At 40.0% G+C, this 24,838-nt stretch overlaps 1 protein-coding gene across 1 annotated transcript in view; it reads left to right on the forward strand.

Annotated features, from left to right (window-relative positions):
- Window positions 1-24,838, forward strand: part of AOAH (acyloxyacyl hydrolase) — a 184,338-nt gene that overhangs the window by 13,694 nt on the left and 145,806 nt on the right. The window contains exons 2-3 of the mRNA XM_055590397.1: window positions 6,567-6,662; window positions 18,913-18,979. Coding sequence (XP_055446372.1) covers window positions 6,567-6,662; window positions 18,913-18,979 — 163 coding nt within the window. The remainder of the gene's footprint in view (window positions 1-6,566; window positions 6,663-18,912; window positions 18,980-24,838) is intronic.

Here is a 24,838-nt window from a genome sequence, read left to right on the forward strand (position 1 = left end):
TTCAGATAGCGTTTGCCGAATTACAAACCTCTGTGTACTTACACAGCAATCATTTATTAGCTTGCAAGCCTGTGGGTTGGCATTTTTTGCCTGGGCATTTTTCAGTGGCCCTTGAGCTAGTCGTAGGTAGGCTCGCCACTGCTGCTGCACTCAGTTAGTAGATGGTGGAATGATGAGCTGGATATTTAGAATGGCCTCATAGCAACTAACACACACACACATTCACAAACCTGGTAGTTGGCAGACTATTACTGGACTTTCCCTTCATGTGGCCTCTCCAGCAGACTAGCTCAAGCTCATGGCTGTGAAATTCTAAATGGGAAAAATGGAAGATGCAAGGCCTCTTGGGGTCTAGAGTTGGATCTGAAAAGCTGTCACTTCTACATTCTACTGATCAAAGCAAGGTCACAAGGCCAGATTCAAAGGGCTGGAAAATAGACATCACCTCTTCATGGGAAGAAGTATAAAATGTCTGTGACCATTTTTAATGTATACCACACAAGGGCACTTTATTATTCTGTTCTGTGGGTACCAAAAATCTGGGTTCAGAGAGGTTAACAATCCCACCAAATATAACAACTCATAAGTGATAGAAGCAAGATTTGAATCCAGGTCTGTCTGAGCCCCAGATTCTTCACTCTCTACTGTACCCTGGTTTCTCCCTTCTCTTTCCTCCCCTCCTCTCTCTTTTCTTCTCCTACCCTCTTTCCCTATCCATGTCCAGACTGAGAGAAGAAAGCAGACAAAAAGGTAAAAATGTAGTATTCACAGCTGGGCTATGTGCTACCCTATCTGGCTTGGTAAATAATATCCTAGGGAAACTAGGCTGGCTGTAGGATCATTTTAGGTGATTGTTTTCCTACCTTTCTTTCTTATTTCCTTTTCACCAAAGTGAGAAAGTCTGGGTATAAAGGTTGTTGGTTAGAATTACAACATATAAAACTATAATCTCTGCTCCCACCTGATTAGGAAAATCTGAGAACAGAATTTAGTCATTTGCAGAGGGGCACCAGGTTGGGGGAGATGGGTCATATGGGAAATGAACTTGAAAATGTCATGCTGGTCCAACAGGGATGCAAGGACAAAAATCCAGGTGGGCTGTGACCCTAACGCCTGTGTTCTACACTTCTCTGGTACCCAAACCAGAAATGAAAGAGTCATCCTTGATTCTGCCTTCCTCACATTTCTCATCAGTTCATTAATAAATCCCCTTGGGTCAACTTCCACAGTAGATCCCAGATTTGTCTATTTTCCTCCACTCTTACTGTCTCTCGTTACGCTATCCAATAAACTATCATCTCTCCCCAGGCCCAAAACAGCCTCCTTCTTCATCCCTCTGCCCCAATATTTACCATCTAAGATCCCTCCTCCTCAGGACAGCCAGCATGATATTTTCAAGACACAGATCAAATGGAAACAGTCTTCTCCTCAAAAACCTATTCACAGCTTCCCATTCCTCTCAAGTTGAATCCTTACCTCTTTGGCCATCTACAAAACTCTGAGAAGGCAGAAACCATATCAGCTTGTTCTCAGCATATACTCACAGCTCAGCATGGTGCCTGGCATCCAGAAGGGACCCAGACTACATACTGGGTTCCAGTCTCAGTTCCTTTGCTCACTAGCTATATACTTGGCAAGGACCTAACTTTTCTGAACCTCTGACTTCTGGTCTGTACAAGAGCAATAATTCCTACAGTGATGAGTAAAGTTGTTGTGAAGTTTAAATGAGATGAAAATGTATGCAAAGCTCTTTGAAAATGGCAAAGAATACTCTAGTCATGTAATGAATTATTTATGCCCCAACCCAGGGTCAAAAAGGAAGTGTAGTCACGCCGACTCTGGTTCTGATAACTGCCAGGTGCTTTCAAGGCTTCTCGATGAAGTGCAGGCTTCAGACAAACGGGAAATCTAATAGACCTCTCTCTGCAGTTGGCCGCATCTCCAGCCAGCACAGATATGATTATAATTAGAGTTTTAAGAGTTTTGTTTCATTTCAAAAAGATTCCATGGTACAGTCTGCAGTCTACCTGAGATGTGTGTCTAGAAGCAGATTCCTGTAGCAGGTGTTTTTATTCTAGCCTATTTGCTTCTTTTCTTACAATGTCAGGGGTGTCTGTTTCTATTATACTCATTATTTTCAGATGCCAGGTGAGAAGAGATTTTCCTATGGAAGATTTCAGATGGTGACCACTGAGCAAAATACACAGTTCTCACCCACTCTCATCACTTCTTGAATGAACAGTAACTTTGGACAAACTTGCTTCAGCAAACCCAGTCCTTTTTATTAGCAGCCAGAGAATAGTCTATAATGGGAAGAATTACTCTGCTCATGCATTTCTCCAAGGGAAAACATTTTTTCAGCCTGTCAAGACAGTGAAACCTCTTATTAGAAACTATAGCAAAGTCAATTTCTCTATTCTTGTTACTAAAGGATTCAGGACACACCTCACTGCAGACCCTAAATTAACAACCCCAGGGGAGTTGAGCTTGGTGGAAATGGGCAGGGATGTCCAAGTGAGTGGGACTCAAATCAAAGCTGAGCCCAGCACGGGCGTTTACATATTTCAAGCCCCATTACCTGCTTTTCTGCAGAGTTCTTTTGATCATAACAACTCTTCACTAGGCAGAGTGGCGATAGTGGCAAGATATACCCAATCTTTAGAGACAGTTAAATTTTGGGGGGAAGGGGTTCCTTTTTATTTAGGACTTGCCAAGTGGCACTATCTAATGACTTCCTATTTAAGTAAGTAGTGCTAAGGAGCCATGAAAATCATCAGTCTTTGTTGGGACTGCTCTGAGTAAAAGAAAACCTCACCTTTGTAAGGACAAAGAAGCAGGTTGGTCTCAAGCAGCACAATTCTCCTTGCATTTGCCCTTCCATGCCAAGGATGAAAACAAACAGGTATGTACCTGTGTGTTTCAAGTCCACTCTGGGGGACAAATGCTGCAGCTCCTTGATAAGACTCTATAAAGTGACTGCTATGCAAGAGCTCAACCCAACCTCTACCGCGTTCGTCTTTGATCCTGAGCTGTGTGTCGTGACTATTTGCTAGAGAATCTGCTGGTTAACTTAAGAGAGGGTGCTGGTTGTCGCACAGCAGGATGAGAAGTGGAGCCATGTCCTGCAATGAGATGGAACAAAGAGTAAGCAACGTCATCCGTGAGATGACTGAGCTAGAACCCAAAGTCGGTTGCATTCATTAACCCTTTTCTATGGAGGTCTCTACCAAGTGACAACTGAATTGTGCCTCAGGTGGCTCTCTAGTCAGTTTGCTTCGAGTCAGCCAACATCTCTTATCTCCTTCCTCCAAGCCAGATACTCAAAGTTAGAAATAGGAAGACCCCAATCCTTCCCAAAAGGAACTTACACTCTAACTGTAAACTCTTTTCTTTTTTTTATTTTAATTAGAGGCTGATTACTTCACAATATTGTGGTGGTTTTTGCCGTACATTGACGTGAATCAGCCACGAGGGTACATATATCCCCTTGTCCCAAACCTCCCCCTGACCTCCGTCCCCATCCCACCCCTCTGGGTTGTCCCAGTGCACCGGCTTTGAGTGTCCTGTCTCATGCATCGAACTTGGACTGGTCATCTGTTTCACATATAGTAATATGCATGTTTCAATGCTATTCTTTCAAATCATCCCACCCTCACCTTCTCCTATGGAGTCCAAAAGTCTTTTCTTTATATCTGTGTCTCTTTTGCTATCTTGCATATAGAGGTGTCATTACCATCTTTCTAAATTCCATAATTTAATAATATACTGTATTGGTTTTTTTTTTTCTGACTTACTTCACTCTGTATAATAGGCTCCAGTTTCATCCACCTCATTAGAACTGACTCAAATGTGTTCTTTTTAATACCTGAGTAATACTCCATTGTGTATATGTACCACAACTTTCTTATCCATTCGTCTGCTGATGGACATCTAGGTTGCTTCCATGTCCTAGCTGTTGCAGACAGTGCTGTGATGAACATTGGGGTACAGGTGTCTCTTTCAATTCTGGTTTCCTTGGTGTGTACACCCAGCAGTGGGATTGCTGGGTCATATGACAGTTCTATTTCCAGTTTTTTAAGGAATCTCCACACTGTTCTCCATAGTGGCTGTACTAGTTTGCATTCCCACCAACAGTGTAAGAGGGTTCCCTTTTTTCCACACCCTCTCCAGCATTTATTGTTTGTAGACTTTTTGATAGCAGCCATTCTGACTGGTGTGAGATGGTACCTCATTGTGGTTTTGATTTGCATTTCTCTGATAAGGAGTAATGTTGAGCATCTTTTCATGTGTTTGTTAGCCATCTGTATGTCTTCTTTGTAAACTCTTAATAAGAAGTTCCAGAAGGTTAGGTAACTTGTTCAAAGTTGCACCATTTTAAGTGACTAATCCAGTATTTGAACTTTGTTTTTTAAAAAGTTTATTTTTTATTTCAAAGCTTCTCCCTTTTCAACTATACCACACTGCATCCTCTTATAACATTGCAATATAATTACTTGTAATTATTTTAAATTGCAGTTATTAAAATGTATTTAGCTCCACCTAACTTAACAAGTGATTAGCAGAGACATAAATCAAGATTGAAAAGTGCATTATAAATGTTAAAAAATTCAAGTATATTATATATATTTTGTGTTTAAAAGTGAAATTTGTTTATCTCTGGATGATTTAAGTGACGTTTATCCTTTTAACACTGCTGTATATTTTTAAAATATTTTGAAATGAGATTGCATTGCATCCATCTTTTGAAAAAGTGTTAGTTGCTCAGTTGTGTCTGACTCTTTGTGATCCCATGGGCTATAGCCCACCAGGCTCCTCTGTCCATGGCATTCTCCAAGCAAGAATACAGGAGTGGGTGGCCATTCCCAGGGGATCGTCCCAGCCCAGAGATTGAACCCCAGTCTCCCACATTGCAGGCAGATTCTTTACCATCTGAGTCATCAGAGAAGCCCCCTTTCTTGAAAAGTTGTTGGTAAAATAAAACAAAATATATATGAAAATGTTTTTAAGACTGCAAAGTGCTAATAAATATCAGCTACTGAATTCACTGCAATGTAATAAAGCCCTCAATGCATGGATTAGGTTAAAGCACACCTAATCCACCTTGGTAACTGAAGTTGAATGCCCCAGAGGAAGATGCTCCCAGAGCAGTAAGACTGTGGTTATCAAGGGTGAACTATCTCAGATTTGGTGAGCCCAGCTTTGCTGAAGGGTACAGGACAACCGAGACCAAAGCCTGATCAGGTGTTGCAATGTCTAGAAAGGTGGAAGTCTCTCCTTTGTTGGCAATCTCTCATTCTATGGGAGGTTTAATCTCTTTCTGTCTAGAGAAGCCCCGTTGTACTATTCACATCTGTTATCAGCCACTTTCCCTCAAGGATTCCTAGTGGAAATTTGGTTTTAATGACACTGCATGTGAACTTGGGTCCCCAGCTTCTTGAGCAGATGGATAATAGTGAGCTGATTTCTGGGCCAGCCACCCTGGAACTTCTTTATTTTAGATGTAGTCCTTCTTTTGCCTCCTTGGAAACCAGCCTCTGCTAATAAATTCCACTCCTCTTATCTCAGTGAAGCTGAACAGTTTCTTCTCAGAGTAACTGATCTTTGAACAACTAACCCCTTGTGTATAGAAGAGAGTCCCCTCCCTTTGGACAAAGAAGGTTTGGTCTTCCCTGGCAGTTTAGGCTGGTGACAGAACGTTCTAGGGGTGTTAGCCTAGCAATTCTGTTCCTTAACCATTATCATACATCAAGGTAACTTGAGAAATATATTCTTAATTTAATCCAAGGTTCCTTCTGGACACTTACTGTATTGGTACATGCTTTCAAGCAGAGTGCTTTATAGCTGAGAGGTAAAATAATATTTTACAATAGTGTTTTGATTTCAAAGCCATCTTCATTTGTACTATCATCTCATTTAATCATCGCAGCAGCCCTACAGGAAACTTAACTACTTTGCAGTGAGGAAGCCAAGCTTAGAAAGGATACATGATAAGCCCAAGATTCAAGGGCAGGACTCAGTCCCAGGTCTTCTGACTCCAAATGTTGGGCAATTTCCACTGCTTTTCTGCAATTAAAAATCTGAGCCCGCATCATAAGTTGAGCATGTGTAAGGTGGGGATGATCCTACTCACAGTGAAGCTGTCTACAGCAGAAGGGAGGGAGAGCAGACAGCAGAGGCCAGCGTCCACGAGCTTGTCCTCAGCGCTGGCTGGCTGTCTTCTACACACTAACTCCTGTAAATGGCACCTCTTTCCCCCATATGATCAAAATGAAATGGACATAAAGCAAGATTCAATTACTTCCCTGAAGTCACATAGCTTAAAAGTGACAAAAGTCAGCTGATAACCTGTCTTTCTGACCCCCAAAGTCATAGTTTTCTTATCATATTTCACTAAAAACTCAGCATACTCATTCATGTGGTCGATTATAAAAATCATGGCAAAGAAGAGTTCTCTGTTTTGGGAAGGTTTGTGTTCTTAAGGACACACACATATCCCCCTTTCTTCTTCCATTCCTCCAGAGAAGCTTTCCATGTGACATAGCTGACTTCTCTTCTGCTCCCTGCAGGGTGTGTGCTGGTGGTGTCTATGATTGAACAGCTCGCTCAAGTTCACAACTCGACGATCCAGATCTCAATGGAGAGACTGTGCAGCTACTTGCCTGGTAATGTAAAAAGGGTCACTTGGCTATGGGTCTGATTCTTTTCTCACTTGTGAGCCATCATGAGTGAATTTATACCCTACATGAGTTTACAGAGGAGAATCTGACTGTGTTCTTTCTGTGAGTTGATATTCTTGTGGGGATCATAGGAATTAAAAGAAACACACAAAAGAACACTCTAGGCATTTGCCCCCCAGACATTCATTTTCTATCATAGCAGAATGAGATTGCTGTGGACATTTAGGGAGTAAAATGTCAAATGGCCAATTTTTTTATGAATCATTTGTAATGATTTGCCTACCTAGTGATCATGACCTTAAGTACCAGGAAGGCAAAAAATTCAATAATAATTTTCAATGATTTATGTTAATTTAACCACATACACATTCTCAAATGCACATACATCCCTTCTAACACAGAGCTTTTATTTAGTCTGAAAAGACAATGGATCTTAAAATTCCAAACTGGAAAATAATCTGGGAACACTCCATTGATATGAATTGGATCTCATTAAAATCCCTTACACATCCTGCCAAAGAAGGAAATGATCTGTGGTTTAAATAAATGGTATACTGTTGTTCAGTTGCTAAATTGTGTTTGGCTCTTTTGCGACCCCATGGACTGTAGCCCACCAGGCTCCTCTGTCCATGGGATTTCCCAGGCAAGAATACTGGAGTGGGTTGCCATTTCCTTCTCCAGGGGATCTTCCTGACCCAGGGATTGAACCAGCATCTCCTGCATTAGCAAGTGGATTCTCTACCATTGAGCCACCTGGGAAGCCCTTAAGCAAATTGTATAGTTGTTTTAAATTTCATCAGAATGAAAATATTGATTCTATTTCCCTTATATTAGAATATTCTTAGATGTACAATCACAATGAATAAACTTCATTGAGAGTCAAATTTTCATTCACTTAATGTTAAGGAACTAATTCTCCAAAGATGCCTACATTATTATTTTTAAGTAAGATAGTTGGACTCAAGACAGTTTTATCTTTGACTTAACAAATGCTGTGTCAATGGCATCAATGCACTTTTAGAAAATTTACTGCTTACAGTCACAATGTACACTCATAAACTCATTTTTGTATTTAAAAATAAAAACTAAGAGAAGATAATACACAAATACATTTGCTTTCAATGTCCCAGTCTGACTACTGCTAACATTTTGACATAATTGCATCATCTTTCTTTCATGGAATTAGAATGTGACAAATAAACTAGAAGGCGCTTTGGCCTCCCCTGATCCCAGTTTTATTGTCCTTCTGCCTCTCTAGAGAGAACCATTCATGTGAACTTGATGGATATTAGCTTTGTCAAATTTTATACTTTTACATTCACTTCATTGTCAATGAATCTATAGATGATGTGTAGTATTATCTATGGGTAATTTTTAAATCTTTTCCTGGTAAAAGGAAACAAATGCAGAAAACCACACAAAATAAATGTATAGTTTTATCAGCTATTGAAAGGTGAACATCTTTGTAAACAGAGTCCAGAAGAACAGGGCTATGTTCAAAAAGGAACAGATCGTTGGCTACTCCAAAAGTCCCATCCACATGCTCCATCTCATCAAAAACTCCTCCTTCTCCCTAAAAAAAGAAAAAAAAAAACAAACCTGCCTGTTACTATAATCATCCTCTTATATTGCTTTATAACTTTATCATCCAACTGGGTATCTCCAGACACCATTGTTTTGTTCAGTTTTTAAATGTTTGATGTGTCTTTTAAGTCTCATTTTAATCTACCAATTTCTTTTCCATCCCTTCCTTTTCCTTGTAAGTGAGCTATGGAATCTGCCCTGTAGTTTCTGCATTTTGTTGGTGGCATCCCTGTGGTAGAATTGAATATGTTTCTCTGTGTCTGTATTTCCCGAAAATGGCAGATAGATATGACGCTTGACCAGACTCCAGTTTGATTTCTTCAGCAAGGTTATAAATGGTGTTTTCTTTCATCAGGAGGCCATCCTAAGTGTTTTTCTCTTGTTTTATTTTTGTGATATTAGCACTGTTGATGCTCTATGACTAAGTCTGTTACTGCATTGGGATTACAAAATGGTGCTGTTCTAATATATCAATTATATTTCATTTAGTAGCTGAAATATATTAGAGTCAGTTTCCCTCATCATCATTATCGTTTAGATATATCTTTAGATAGTTGCTGCTGCTGCTGCTAAGTCACTTCAGTCATGTCCGACTCTTAGCGACCCCATGGACTGCAGCCCACCATGCTCCTCCGTCCATGGGATTTTCCAGGCAAGAGTACTGGAGTGGGGTGCCATTGCCTTCTCCATTAGATAGTTGAGTTACTGTCTAAAGTTCATTCCTTAGAAAGGACTCATGGGAACAATATTCCCTGAATTTTGCATGTATTTTTTCTCCACAGTTACTAATGGTACTATTTATTCTAAGAAAGGCAGGGTAAATGCTTGATTCTTTTTCTCTACTTGCCAGTTTTCAAATAATTCATTGCCCTTGTGGTATTATCCCAAACTAGTCATTTAGTCAGTTCAGTTCAGTCGCTCAGTCATGTCCAACTCTGCAACCCCGTGGACTGCAGCACGTCAGGCCTCCCTGTCCATCACCAACTCCCAGAGTTGACTCAAACTCGTGTCCATTGAGTCGCTGATGCCATCCATCTCATCCTTGGTCATCCCCTTCTCCTTCCACCTTCAATCTTTTCCAGCATCAGGGTCTTTCCAAATGAGTCAGTTCTTCACATCAGGTAGCCAAAGTATTGAAGTTTCAGTTTCAGCATCAGTCCTTCCAATGAATATTCAGGACTGATCTCTTTTAGAATGGACTAGTTTGATCTCCTTGAAGTCCAAGGGACTCTCAAGAGTCTTCTCCAACACCACAGTTCAAAAGCATCAATTATTCGGCACTCAGCTTTCTTCAGAGTCCAACTCTCTCATCCATACATAACTACTGGAAAAACCATAGCCTTGACTAGACAGACCTTTGTTGGCAAAGTAATGTCCCTAGGTTTTCTTTACAGTATCATTATGAACTCATGAATTTATACACATTTGATGAGTTTTAGTCTACTTCAGTTATTATCCTTTTGAAGCTCAAATTTGTCTCATCTTTAACCAGTGGGAACTTCTGTAAGCTGACTCCTATATCCTTTTGACATAAGTCTATATAATCATTGATAGCTTCCTCACTAACTGGTATGACAGTTGTACTAGCCTGTCTTGTACATTTCCAAGCTTGAAATCAGTTTCCAAGGCTTGAAATCAGTCATTGCTCTTAGATGCTCTGGTTTCTTTTAGTGGGAAATAGTATTAAGACCACAAGGTCTGAGTGCATAGGAATGGCATTGCTACTTAGTTGGTCATTCTTTCTAGACTTCTTCTGTTGACAGTGATAGAAAACATACATATATATATATATATATATATATTTATTTATATTATTTTAAGATAAAACATCGAATGAGTTCATCCTGTCACTTTAAATTCAAATTCAGGACTGCAGGATTTTTTCTTTGCATATCTGTCTCATATCTGTATCTTCTTTCCACAGTTGAAGTCCTAACTCTTATGGACAAGGGGATTGATTAAAATATCTCATGATTACTCATTTACCTATCCTCCTTTTCACATACAAGAGGCTCAGGATGCCAATCTTAATTCTACTATTATTAATATATTTTATAATCCTTGAGAGCAGTTAAATTGTTATTTGAATATGCTTTCCCCATATCTCTACACTTTTTAATCATTGTACTGTATTATTTTAGCATACAGCCATTACATACAATATATACATTCCCTTTGCACCCTCATTTAGTTTTAGTTCCATCAGCAACTATAAGACTGATGTTCACCACCAGCCCTTATGCAGATGTCTCTCTAGTCGAGTTACTATCTAAAATTCATTCCTCAGAAAGGACTCATGGGAACAATAGGCCCTGAATTCTTGCATGTTAATAACAAGTTGGCTTGTCCTTTATACTTGAAAGTCAGTGTTTTTCCAGATATAAAACTCCTTGGCATGTAATTTCTTTCCCTAAGTGTCATAAATCTGAGAAGGCAATGGCACCCCACTCCAGCACTCTTGCCTGGGAAATCCCATGGGCGGAGGAGCCTGGTAGGCTGCAGTCCATGGGGTCGCCAAGAGTCGGATATGACTGAGCGACTTCACTTTCACTTTTCACTTTCATACATTGCAGAAGGAAATGGCAACCGACTCCAGTGTTCTTGCCTGGAGAATCCCAGGGACGGGGGAGCCTGGCGGGCTGCCGTCTATGGGGTCGCACAGAGTCGGACACGACTGAGGCGACTTAGCAGCAGCAACAGCAAGTGTCATAAATATGCTGTTAAAAGTTTATTCATAATCTAATTTTCCTTTTCTTATAAGTCATTTACTGTTTTTGCCTAGTTCGAATGATTTTTTTTTCATTTTTATAAAATTTAGTCATCTACCTAGACTATATCTTGGTGTCAGTTGTTGTATGTTGATGTTCTCAAGCACACAGTATGCTCTCTCAATCTGTGGCTTCAAATACATTTTTTTTTTTAATCTCACAAACTTTGTAGTATTTGCTCAGTTTTCTTGATTTGGTTTTCTTCTTCAGGGATTTACAGTATCCATATTTTAAATCTTCTTTGCCTGTATTAATGATTTTGCCTATCTCTTGAATGAATAATTTAACAATTTCTTTTCTTCAGCTAAGACAGCAAAAGAGATGATTTATTGTATACATGTTACATTCAGCCACAATTGAGAAGATAACTAGTCCAAAAATCACAGGTCCAGGGCAAAGGACCAAAAGGGACCCCTTTGATATAAGCAAGGTGGGTCTCTCAAAGGTGGTCAAGGTGATCAGAATAGCCATGGATGTTCCAGATCCACTGAGACAAGTTCTAGATAGTAGGCATGCCATCCAACAATTTGTACCAGCATCACTGGCCTCTACCTTCCCTTATTTCTGCTTCTGTGGTTTCCATGGCTATACAGGTTTCCTTGGACCTCTGCCTCATCTTTCTTCTTTTGTGCTTCAGCTTGTGTGTTCACTTCTTCCTCCACTTCATTCTCATGGCATGGAGGTTTCTCAAAAGATGGCTTTAAGGCCGAGAAATTTATTTATTTTTAATTGGAGGATAATTGCTTTACAATATTGTGTTGGTTTCTGCCATACATCAATATGAACCAGCCATGGGCATACATATGTCCTCTCCTTCTTGAACCATCCACCCCATCTAACCCCTCTAGGTAATCAGAGCTCTGGGTTTGAGCTCCCTCTGTCATACAGCAGATTCCTACCAGCTACCTATTTTACACACAGTACTGTACGTGTTTCAATACTACTCTCTCTATTCATCCCACCCTCTCCTTTTCCACATGTCCACAAGTCTTTCTCTATGTCTGCGTCTCCACTGCTGCTCTGCAAATAGGTTCATCAGTACCATCTTCCTAGACTCCATATATATACATTAATATATGATGAATACGTTTTAATCACTTCATTTATTTTTTTATCTTGAAAGTTTTCCTCTTTTTCATCTTCTATTTCTTTTACACTGTGAGCTATTGTATGCCTTTCTTCTCACATTCATTCTAATATGGATGTCATTTCTTTTATAATTTTGTGTTCTTTCCTGAATTCTTTTATTCCATTTCTGAGTTTTTTCAGTTCTGATTTCTGTTGTTCTTTCATGTCTTGTATCATTTTATTAATACTTCTCACTCATTTTAAAATACTGTTATGTTTTAATCCTTTTTTTGGGGCATGATTTTCTGGCATGCTTTTGCTATCTGCAAGGATGTGATTCTGTTCCTTATTCTTTTTTTTCTTCTTATAATAACTTTGTATGGGAGTTGACCTAGATACATTTCTGTTGCTTATTTTTATGTGAAATTATTTTTCCAAAACTCTTAGAAAGAGAAGTGGCTCAGGGCAGCCTCTCCAAATGCACAGAATTCCTTCCTCTGTTGTTTTTGTTGGTGTTAAAAAATAAACACATGGCTGCTTGCATTTTGAGATTTTCTGATTCTATCTTCCTGCCCACTTTTATCTGGATTTTCTCTTTGTTTTGCTTCTATCCAGCTAATTTCTCCTCAGTGTGAGCCTTATCCTGGAAGGGAGCTCTGGTAGACGAGTTTCTAGAATTCGGGGATGCCTCACCACTCAAATGCCTTTGTCCTTCTAACCCTGAGTCTTTTGTACTCATCTGCTACAGAAGTGGGCTAAACCTCATCCCCGTCTTTCCCACTTTCAGCTGATATTCTTACTGACCCACCATACTTTGTCATCAATACCCAGGCTGTTTTGGCGATTCATCTATTTACCCCTTGCATCCCTTTACCTTCTCCCACACTTGATAACCCCCAAGTCTCACAGTCGTGAGTGATTTCTTGTTGCCTTAATTGTATTTGGGGGCTCATGGAGATATCTAGTTTTGCTGTAACTAATGTTCATAGTGTTTTGGTTTTCCTATTCCGAAGCTTTATTATTATTATTATTATTTTTAATTGAGATTCAGTGAAATACGAAAACTCTGCTGCCTCAGAATCCTCCCTTGTGGGGATCTCATTTTTACATAAATAGTTACTGTATATACCACTCTGCAACTTCTGGTTTTCACTCAACAGTATGTTTTTGGATCTATACATGTCAAGATATACATAGACTTAGGTCAAGCCTCTGTTATTCTACAGTCCTTCACCATATAAATGTCCCTTATTTTATTTATCCATCCCTTTATTATTGGACATTCAGCATCTATTATAAACCTTACTTTTTATTCTCACATCTCTGAATTAGAGGAAGAAGAAGAAAATGTTATTATCATTTTACAAGGAAAAAAAATAAATAGTCATAATTATCATTAAGACTTGTTTTGACTAGTTTTCATTTCTGTGTAGCAGACCACACTGATAGATATCACCATTTGTGCCTTGAGTTTGATTTTCTCTTTTTAGGCAAAGTTTTGTTGTTCAAAGGTGAAAACGTGAGTAAAAATCCTGTTTCTCAGATGATCCTGTTCTAATGTACCAGCAAAACATAAAAATGCATTAACCAAGATTGCTGGTATTCAAGGTTCCATCTTGGCTCCTTCTGACTCTTAACAAAAAATTTTTGTTCAGGTAAAATAAGAGGCTGAAAGTCAGATTCCAGTAAAATAGTAGCTGGCACATCACCAAAGGGAAGCAAAGGAGGTATTTCTGTTTTCAGTAGTGGGCTATCTTTCAATTAGAGGAGATTTTCAAAGAATTCATAAGCCTACTTGGGGGTATTTTCATTTTATTAGTTAACATTTATGTCTGGATGGAAATAAAGCACTCAGTTCAGATTAAAGTCTCTTTCACCTGACAGACACGAAGGCAGAGTGGACGTTACTGTTTCCATTTTGTGGAGGCGGAAGAACATATAGAACAGTCTTGCGAATTGCGTAGGGTGACAGTGACAGTCTGGTCGTTGGCTGAAGATTTCTCCTTCTAGAAGACAGCATAGGACTGCTTTGTTTATGAAATATGAAAACATCCACACTGCCTAAGTACACCCAGTGTTGCCTTCTATCTGGAGAGCCAGGAGTATGGGAGAGAGGGGAAGTCAAATTATGCACAGCAACAGTTATGATTTTTAAAATTACTTTTAAGTAATACTGCTTTTACCTCCAAAGCTAAATAAGTTTATAAAACATAACCTTAGCAGAAAAAAGCATGCAGCAACATTCTTGAGAATAATCACTCAGTAAATCATGTTGGCCTTTCCTGTGCCTGGGAAGACAGTTTTTTCGAATTGTGCAAAATATTTCTGACCTTCAGTTTCACCCACTGCTTTTGCCTCTGGCTCTCATTAGTAAACACCTTGGAAGAATCTCAGAATTGTTAATGGAAAAATGATTAATAGAATCATTCTCAGCAGGGGTCAGCAGACTCCTATGCCCTCAGTGTCTTGCTAGAACTTCACTTTCTTGGGTCACCTGTGCAGAAATCTTATCTCCGTGGAGTATGATAGTTAAAAACTGATGTCAACTTAAAATGAGAAAGGCAACTCTCTTTGCATTCTGTAGGCTCTGAAATCTACATGCACCCTTAGAACACACAGCCACAGAACTATCTTGGTGGTCAACTCATTGTGTTTTAAATTTCTAATTAGTAAGTTGGTATACACCTGCCATACCTGAGGTAGATGAGGCATCAAAAAATGCCCTAAGTACATTGAAATGCATACTACAAATAACTTGGGCTTTTGGAATAAAAGATTTTAATCTCTTACTGAACCACTCTACCCTTGAGGAAGCCTTCAATTCTCAAAGTTTCTTCTCATAGAATGAGGGTGAAAAAACCACTCCCTCAAAAGTCTCTTATGAGAAAAGAAATGATGGTACACCTAAAGGTGACTTACTACCTGAAATGTTCTAGGTTTTATTTACACCCATATATATGGATACACTTAACATGTGATGACTGTACAATTGTTTCTTTTTTAACCTTCCTTTGCCTTTGGAATTGGCCATATCTTTTTATCCCTATGCTGTTTCAAGTCCTTTTCATCCTGTAGAAATTAAATGCTCTTGTACCTTCCTGGTCGCAAGCACAATTTAACTGTAGACTTTTTACATCAGATAGGTTACTAGCACTATGTTGGTGTCAATCTTTTGTTCAGTTGTAGCAATAACAGGTTATCGCCTAATTATGGCTGACTGGGCCCGATCAGGCTTTTTCTAGAGACTTTGCCTATCTCTGCTCTGTAGTCTTCTAGGTCTATCTAGAGTTTAGCTCTCAGAAACCCAGCTCGTGTCCCACATTAGCCATTTCTGCAGTAGTCTCTCATTCTTAACCATCACGAAATTTGTGGAAACTGATTGTTGGCCCTGCACAGAGGATTAGGAAATGTTGCCACTTACTTCAACTTGAGCAAAACAAGATTCTAGAAAAAATACACATATACACACACACATGCACACGGAAGCATCTCTTATTTTACCAGAAAGAAAAAAATTGTTCCCTGCCTTTCAGGCAACACTGCAAGTGTATCAGAGAACACCTGGTGTCAATTTTTAAATTGCTCTGCTCTTGGCTAAACTAGTTCTCACGAACAACACTGGAAACTCATTCCAAAGTGCTTTACAAGTCCGTGTAAGTTTGAATGTCAGTTATATAATCCTCCAACTTCCAAGACAACAGAGTGAAGGGGACTGAATCCTACTCCTACATTTTTCAGATGAGGAAACTGAAACCCAGAAGGGAAATCAACCTGACCAAGGTCAAAGCCAGTTACCCAGTGCTGAAACCCAAGTCTCTGAGTTCTGGAGCATCAAAGTTCCTTGCTGCTGCTGCTGCTAAGTCACTTCAGTCGTGTCCGACTCTGTGCGACCCCAGAGATGGCAGCCCAGCAGGCTCCCCCATCCCTGGGATTCTCCAGGCAAGAACACTGGAGTGGGTTGCCATTTCCTTCTCCAATGCATGAAAGTGACAAGTGAAAGTGAAGTCGCTCAGTCGTGTCCGACTCCAGCAACCCCATGGACTGCAGCCCACCAGACTCCTCCGTCCATGGGATTTTCCAGGCAAGAGTACTGGAGTGGGGTGCCATAGGACCCCTAAAAAGGAACACCCAAGGGGGTGCTGTTTTTATTTTATAGCAGTAGTATTGAGATTTAGTTCAATTATACATGCATTTAAAGTGTATACTTCAATTAATAATTAAGTCACTCAGTTGTGTCTGACTCTTTGCAACCCCATGAACTGTAGCCCACCAGGCTCCTCTGTCCATGGAATTTTCCAGGCAAGAATACTGGAGTGGATAGCCATTCTCTTCTCCAGGGGATCTTCCCAAGGATTGAACACATGTCTCCTGTACCACAGGTGCTCTTTACCATCTGAGCCCCCAGGAAAGCCCAGGAATACTGGAGTGGGTAGCCTATCCCTTCTCCAGGAGATCTTTCTGACCCAGGAATAGAAACAGGGCCTCATGCATTGCAGGCAGATTCTTTACCAGCTGAACGGAGTTGTACGTCCATCACCACCATATATTTAAGAATATTTTCATTATATCAATAAGGACCTCCACCCACCTCAGTTGCCCACTCCTAACCATCGATTCCTTCCAGCCCTAAGCAACCACAAGTTGACTTTCTGTCTCTATGAATTTGCCTATTGTGGTCATCTCATATAAATGCAATCACAGAAGCATGTTTCTTTCATTTAGCATAATTAATGTTCATCCATGTTGTACCATGTATCAGAAAGTCATTACTCTTTATAGCTGAATACTATTTTGTTATGCGTAGATAGACAATTTTTTTCATCCATTCAGTCATTAATGGACATTTGGATTGAATTGTTTCCACTTATTTGATTTAGTATAAAGATAATTCCACTATGAACATTCATGTGTAAGTTTTTGTGTGGAAATGTTTGTATTCTTTTGGGTATATGCCAGCAGTGGGCTTGTTGGCACACATAGTAACCCTATACTTAACCTTTTGAGGACCTGTCAGATTGTTTACCAAAGTGGCTGTACCATTTTATATTCCTGCCAGCAGAATATGAAGATTCTAATTTCTTCACGGCCTCATCATTTCTTGTGCTTATCTTTATTTTTATTCTAGCATATCATAGTGGGTGTGAAGTGGCATCTCATTGTGGTTTTTAACATTTTCCTCTAATAGCTAATGATGTTGACCATCTTTTCATGTGCTTATTAGCTATTTGTGTAACTTCTTTGGAGAATATCTAGTCAGACGCGTTTTGAAAATGTTTGGTACAATTCACCAGTGAAGCTACCTGGCCCTGGGCTTTCCTTTATGGGACATTTTTGATTACTAGTTAAATCTCTTGTTATATCTCTATTAAGATTGTCTATTTATTCTTAAGTCAGTTTCAGCAGTCTGTCTTTCTAGGAATTTGTCCATTTCTTCTAAATTATCTAATTTGCTGCCATGCAGATGTCATAGTATTTCCTTATCATTCTTTTTATTTCTGTAAGGTCCATAGTAATGTGCGATTGGTTTTAAGTTCTTATTTAAAAAGCATAATGAATTTGAAATCTTGTGCTTTATCACGAAAAAAGAAAGTCCCATGAAACTATTTTAATATGAAAGTAGTATTTACATTGGGCTTCCCTTATGGTTATTTACCATTAAGAATCTTCCTGCAATGCAGGAGACTCCAGTTCAATTCCTGGGTTGGGAAGATGCCCTGGAGAAGGGATAGGCTACCCACTCCAGTATTCTTGCCTGGAAAATTCCATGGACAGAGGAGCCTGGCAGGCTACAGTCAATGGGGTTGTAAGGAGTCAGACACAATTGAGTGACTTTCACTTTTCAAGAGTATTGGCACTCATACTAGTACTCCCGCTCCAGTATTCTTGCTTGGAGAATTCCATAAGACAGAGGAGCCTGGTGGGCTATAGTCCATGCTGTCACAAAGAGTGGAACATGAATAAGCAATGAATACTTTCACTTTCAAGAGTACTAGAGAGAGTTCCCATATTTATCTTGTTGTTCCACTACCCTACTCCCCAAATAACTGGCAGCCCAGTTTGAGGTAAACATGACAAGAAAAATTCCCAGGGAGAGTTTCCCATCTGTTCCTGGACAGTCCATCTATCCTAACCTTGTTAAAGTCCTCCTTGGAATTACCAGGGTTCCACAGAGGCTGACAAAGCAGAGAAACAGGGCCAGAGAGTTAACAGGTTTCATTGTGCAAACAGATTGATGCACAAAGCCTTCCTGTACTGTCATAACAGGGGAGGCAGGAGGAAGGGGATTGTTTAGGTAGTGGGTTTGTGTGTGTCTATGTGTGTGTTCTCTCTAGTGTAGATGGCTGTTAGTATCTTTTTATCTCTGGGATACCAACAGCAAAAGCTAAATAGTCAAAGTCAAGTCTTTTTTCCCCCCAAATGAATACCAGAGAAGAATATTTTCAACAAAGCAATACTTCAGATTATTTACTCTCCAGCAAATCCTGTTTCTATCATTAACAGATGAGATCCTCACCACCATTCAGACGTTCCCTGCTACACAAAAGAAAATGAGACTCCAGAATTTAACTGTATTTTTATCAAAAATTAGCCTTCTTTAGCATGTACAGTAAGCAAAGTAACATTTACATAAACCAGAGCTGGAAATGATATTTTCATGGATACAATAACTGTAACATTTCTCCCAAATCCTTGTAATTAATCACTCAAATTAATGATAAATTAAGCACTCAGCTTCAGTTCCTAGTAAAGATCATTATTGACTCATGTGTTAAATTCATCATAATAATCTATTTCCCCTGCTTTATCTTTCTTAGAAAAACTGTTCTTGAAGACCACTTGCTATTTAGTGGTACATATATTTGGACCAGACATCACAAAACTGTGAGTATGCTAATACATTCATCTGATTCAGTTGCTGGGACATGGTGGGAGGTGGGGAGAAAACTGGGAGATGGCTGGCTCCATTTCCAGCCGGATGTACTTACTGTACATGGGCATAAGTCCTATCTGGTTCTTGTTAATAGTGGAAAATTCAAACCTGACTCAGATCGTCATCCTAGGCAAAGGCTCTCTTCAAATTACTGTGTGGCAACTTGGCTCAGTTTCTCTCCAAGGGCCATTTGGAAGAATTTTGACCAATAATGCCAATAAATAGGGAGATCCTAGTGGCTGGGACTGGATGTCTGCCCCCTTCTCTTGAGCTTTCCTTCCACTCCCTCCTGGATTCTCAGGCCGTATGCTTCTCAGGTTCTTCTCTTCTTGCCTCCCACTTGCTGGCTGCCTGGCCGTCTCCTCTTCTCCAACCCCTGCCCCTTAGGATCCTGTATGCATGCCATTGTCATTTTCTGTCTGCTTCCTTTCTTCTACCTTTTTTTCTTTTTTGAGCTCAGGACACTGAATCAGACACATATTCCTGTCCATGGCACTTTCTCATCAAGAATCCAAACTTGGCTTTCTTGCATTTCTTATCTAGTTATTTACCTAGTTATTCTGAATAATGTCATTAGCCCCCAAACCTACCACCCAAAGCAAAGTCTGGACCTTGACAATAACTTACCCTAACCACAGGGTCTCTGTCTTTATTCTCATGATTTTCTCCACCCAAGTAATAAAGTCCATGCTCATCATTCTCGTGTTTTCCTTTTTGTATAGTTTTATATATATATGTATATTTTTATTAATATAATACATTATAATCATAAAATAATATATAAGTAATTATTAAAATCTATTATGATTATTTTCTATATTCCTTTAAAGCATATTTTAAAATTTTAGTTATTTCTTTATGAAGAGAGTATCACATCACTCATAATCTTTGGGGACCTACCACTTAAAATTGTATGTCTAAGATTCATCCATAGATTCGTGGCATTGCTGTAGTTCATGCACTCTGAGTACATAGAATATCCCACTGTGTCTCTACAGGAGTCTATTCCCTCACTCTCCCATTGATGGGTGTTTGGCTTGTTTTCTGGTTTTCTCTCTTGTGAAGAAAGTGCTGCTGTGAACATTCTTACATGGTTCCTCTTTTATATGCCATTAGCCTCAGAGCAGAATGGCTCAGAGAAACTCCCCCCACAGCAGGGTAGCCTGCAGCTAAAGATTTCTAAAGACAAAAGAAACTTAAAACGATACAGACCAGAGGGACAATCAGTGCTCCATCGTGCTGTGCCCCTGCCTCTGTTTATGTTAATCTCACTCTACTGTGGTCAGTGATTTTTCATGGACCCTGGACTGGGAGTGTTTAGAAGGCAGGGATTCCCATCTTGTTAGCTCATCTCTCTATTACTGCCACTGCCTCCTAATAGGACCGCAGGCCTGCTGGATCCCCCATTGCCCTGCAAGTCTATAATCCACATTCTAGCTGGTCAAATAGCTTCTTAATGCAAAACTAACTATGGCAATCTCCAACATAAAGTTTTTTACACACTTTACAGGATTCCTTAGCCCCCTGCACAAAGCTGTTTATGACCTGATCTCTGAGAACATGTTCAGACTCATCCCTGGCTCTTCTATAGTATACCACGCTCCAAAACAGTTGTAATTTTCCACACATACCAGAAGGTTTTTGCTTCGGGACTTTTGCATGAAATGTTCCCTCATCTCCTACTTCTTTGGGTCTTAGCTCCAGGGTCACTTCCTCTGGAAGTTTCCCTGACTCTCCCCAGGCTAAGATAGACACCTCCAACACACACACACACACACACACACACACTCACTTACTCACTCACACAAATTCTTCCTTTCCTGTGCAAACTCCTGTGTGCTTTTCACATCTGTTTGTAATGTAATTCTCCATTTACTTTTCTGAGTTGCTAACGAGATTGAAAGACTTCTGAGAACTAAGACTACATTTTTTCATCTTAAGCAAAATATTAATACTTAAGCAAAATACTGAATATCCAGAAGGAAGGGAAAAGGGAGGAAGGAGGCATCTTTGTATCTCCAGAAAGAGAAGTCGCTCAGTCATGTCTGATTCTTTGCAACCCCATGGACTGTAGCCTACCAGGCTTCTACGTCCATGGGATTTTCCAGGCAAGAGTACTGGAGTGGGTTGCCATTTCCTTCTCCAGGGGGATCTTCCTGACCCAGGGATCGAACCCAGGTCTCCTACATTGCAGACAGATGCTTTACCATCTGAGCCACCAGGGAAGCCTATAACTCCAGGGCTTGGGGCAATACTTTAAGCATAAAAAGTCTTCGATAAACATGTTAAATTGATTAATTCTTTTTAAAAACAAAATTATCACCACAGATGAACTCTGACTAGAATGCTCCAAAGAAAATTACTTGAACATACAAAAAAAGAAAAAAAAATTAGCCTTTAGTGAATCTGTTTACACACATAGTCTGAGGCAGGTACGCTGGGGAAAAATCAGCTTGGCCAGAGGGGTTTTATTGGATGTGGATTAGGGAACTGAAGAGTCAAAGATGCCGAAAAGGGCAGTACACACAGATATCTAAAAGGGATATCAGAGATTAGCTACCAACTGTGCTGGGAGTAATAGGGAAGTGGCCTGGCTTCACTGGGACATCCATTGTTATTCTATAGCTGGCTGGAGGGTGCTGAGTGCAAGAGCCAGGTAAGCATGGAATCAAAGGGAGGACAGACTTTGCACTAGTACTATAGGTGTGGACCGTACAAGAGACAGTCCCCCCCTCTAATAACTACAAATGGACACAGAGGGTTGAGAAAGAATGGGCCCAGCAAGCCATTGAAAGAGTAGGTGATAGGGAAAGGAGGAAAGTTTTTTCTTTGAGATGACTCAAAGTTATAAGATGGCTAATTCTCACTAGCATGGGATAAGCCACTATGAAGAAAGATAGATGTAATAAACAATCCCTCTTTGTGGTTCCATCCACTGTTAGTTTTGTTTGTGAGTAATTTTTCAGGACCCATATTAGTTGTTTGCTGATAGAAATTTCTCTTCCTATGGTGGCCTCTTCTTACAGCTTGTTTTAATCAATTACATGAAGGTCTGGGTTGATGTAGATGCTGAACATGACAATCTTATAATTTAGTTTTACCTAAATTTCAGGCTTCCAATATTAAATGTGTTTCCTAACCCAGAGGGCATCTCTCCTCATTATTTCACACCAGTCAATTCTCAGTGATTCATGGGCTAATTATTCAGCAATTACATTTTCTACCCACTGGCAAACCACAAGATATTGTTAGGAAGTGGGGCACCTTAGCACTCAGGCATTCATTCCCCCAAGAACCCAGGTCAGACAGGGTGGGGCTACTTCCAGGAGCAACCTGGCCCAGCCAGCAACCATGTGCCCAGTCCTCCTTGTTTTGACCTCCATTGTGCCAAATATTGCCAATCAAACCTGATGCTGGTCTTCTGCTCATCTCCCTTGCTTCATAGTATCTATGCTCTCAATCATAAATTCCTATATTCCAACTTAAGAGCTCTCAGAGATCAGGAGAGGCCTAAACTACTAACATATTTAGAAGAAAAATGCAAAATGCAAAACAGAGTTTATAACAATTTTGATACACCTTAAGTGTAATTAATGTATTTTTAAAGGACAAAAATATAAAGTATTACAACTGAGCCATTCACAGGACAATGGCAAAGGGGTGGGAGGGAAGCTCAAGAGGGAGGTGATATATGTATACTTAACAGCTGATTCACATTGCTGTACAGCAGAAACTAACATACCATTATAAAGCAATTATCCTCCAATTAAAAAAAATCCTAGGATAAACCATAATGGAAAAGAATAATAAAAAAATAAAAAAACCCAGCGTATCTATCTCTCTCTCTCTATATATATATAGCTGATTTACAATGTTAATTCCTGTTATATAGCAAAGTGATTATATATATATATATTTGCTATATAACAGGAATTAACATTGTAAATCAGCTATAATTCAATAAGAGTAAATAAGAAAAAAGATAACTACAAGATTTCTATAAATGATTAAATTCATAGTACACTCTTAGTCCAGAAATGGGATAAAAGTGTTAAGTCATATGAGGAAGATCTTTTTCAATGCTATGAGTGTGTCTCTGCGACTATATATTAATGCATAAATCCTCCTTTGGAAGTGATGTCAAAGGTTTAAATTTGAGTGCTTTCATGTGTGAAAGGCCCTGTCCTTGCTCTCTGCCATAGGCTATCACTCTACCTGTCTGTCCAAACTTAACCCTGACCTTGCTCCCTTCTTCTGAGTTATGATGATGATGAACGGTCATCAGCATTGACTTCATTCTACCATGATCCTAATTAAATTTGTTAATTAGCTCTGCCAAATGTGTTGAAGTTTCCTGCCCACAAGACTCACTCCTATAAAGGTCATAAAAGGATATAAATTGAAATGTGACCATTTTGGTCTTATTTGCTGCTCTGGAAAAGAGAAAGCAATGTTGAGTGGGAATAGTTATTACAGGTTTGGAGATTTCCTAAGTGAAAGTGAAAGTTGTTCAGTCATGTCCAACTCTTTGCAACCCCATGGAATTCTCCAGGCCAGAATACTGGAGCCGGTAGCCTTTCCCTTTTCCAGGGGATCTTCCCAACCCAGGGATTGAACCCAGGTCTCCCATATAGCAGGCAGATGCTTTACCACCTGAGCCACCAGGGAAGCCCAAGAATACTGGAGTGGGTAGCCTGTCCCTTCTCCAGTGGATCTTCCCGACCCAGGAATCAAACCAGGGTCTCCTGCATTGCAGGTGGATTCTTCACCGGCTGAGCTACCAGGGAAGCCCCTGGTAGGAAATTTGGAGATCTCCTAAGGATTTCACAAAGTATGTGTAGCCTAGGCCTTTTGTCCTGAGGTTGGTCAAGAGCAAACATGCTACTTAGCCACTTCTTTGCAGCTTGCACATCCTTGTCGTGTTACACTTGTCTGGACATATGAGGCTCGGCATTTTCTATTCTTGTCCAAAGGAGTGCTTCTCACTTTCAATCTTTCTGATGATAAAACTCTGGTCTTAGAGGATTTGGGAGGGATACCACATGCCCAGCCTCCCTCTCCTATTTTTCAGTTCAGAGAACCCTAGTCTGAATGAGGGGCCTCCTTCTTCACTCTCATATTCAAGTTCACTTACTTGAAATTGTGCTCTATTTGCAGGGGAAACAGAATAGGTGGACACCATATGATGAGTTGGCTCTTGTGGTTCTGAATTGCCACAGATGGGATATTGGCCTTAGGTTAAAAAAAAAAAAAAAAATTAAGCAGAGCCCTATTTATCACCCTTCTGAGTCCACTAAATACCAGATTCCCACAAAGACAGCAGTCATCAGTTAAATAAATGAACCATTAAATCGAGAACAGATGTGTGAAAACAGTCACCCTCTCCTGATTTACTGACCCTGGGTAGATATTACTTTGGTAATGGACCTTGTGTGTCACAAATAGCTTGTCCCACTGCTTAGCCACCTTTAAGTTGGTTACCTTCCCCTCCACCTCCCATGCGGAAACCCTGGGGCCAAGTGGATGATTCATGATGATCTCGCTTTGCCCTCTTAACTCAGGTGCTCACAAAAGGCTGAAAAGCCATCTTGCCAGTCACATTGTTAGTCTCCTTCAGCTGGAATGAAATTTGGAAGCCATGATCTTTGCCTATGTTTTCACATACTGCTACTGCTAAGCTGCTAAGTCGCTTCAGTCGTGTCCGACTCTGTGCTACCCCATAAACGGCAGCCCACCAGGCTCCCCCATCCCTGGGATTCTCCAGGCAAGAACATTGGAGTGGGTAGCCATTTCCTTCTCCAGTATGTTTT

Source organism: Bubalus kerabau, chromosome 8 (assembly GCF_029407905.1).
Source record: "Bubalus kerabau isolate K-KA32 ecotype Philippines breed swamp buffalo chromosome 8, PCC_UOA_SB_1v2, whole genome shotgun sequence".
NCBI lineage: Eukaryota > Metazoa > Chordata > Mammalia > Artiodactyla > Bovidae > Bubalus > Bubalus kerabau.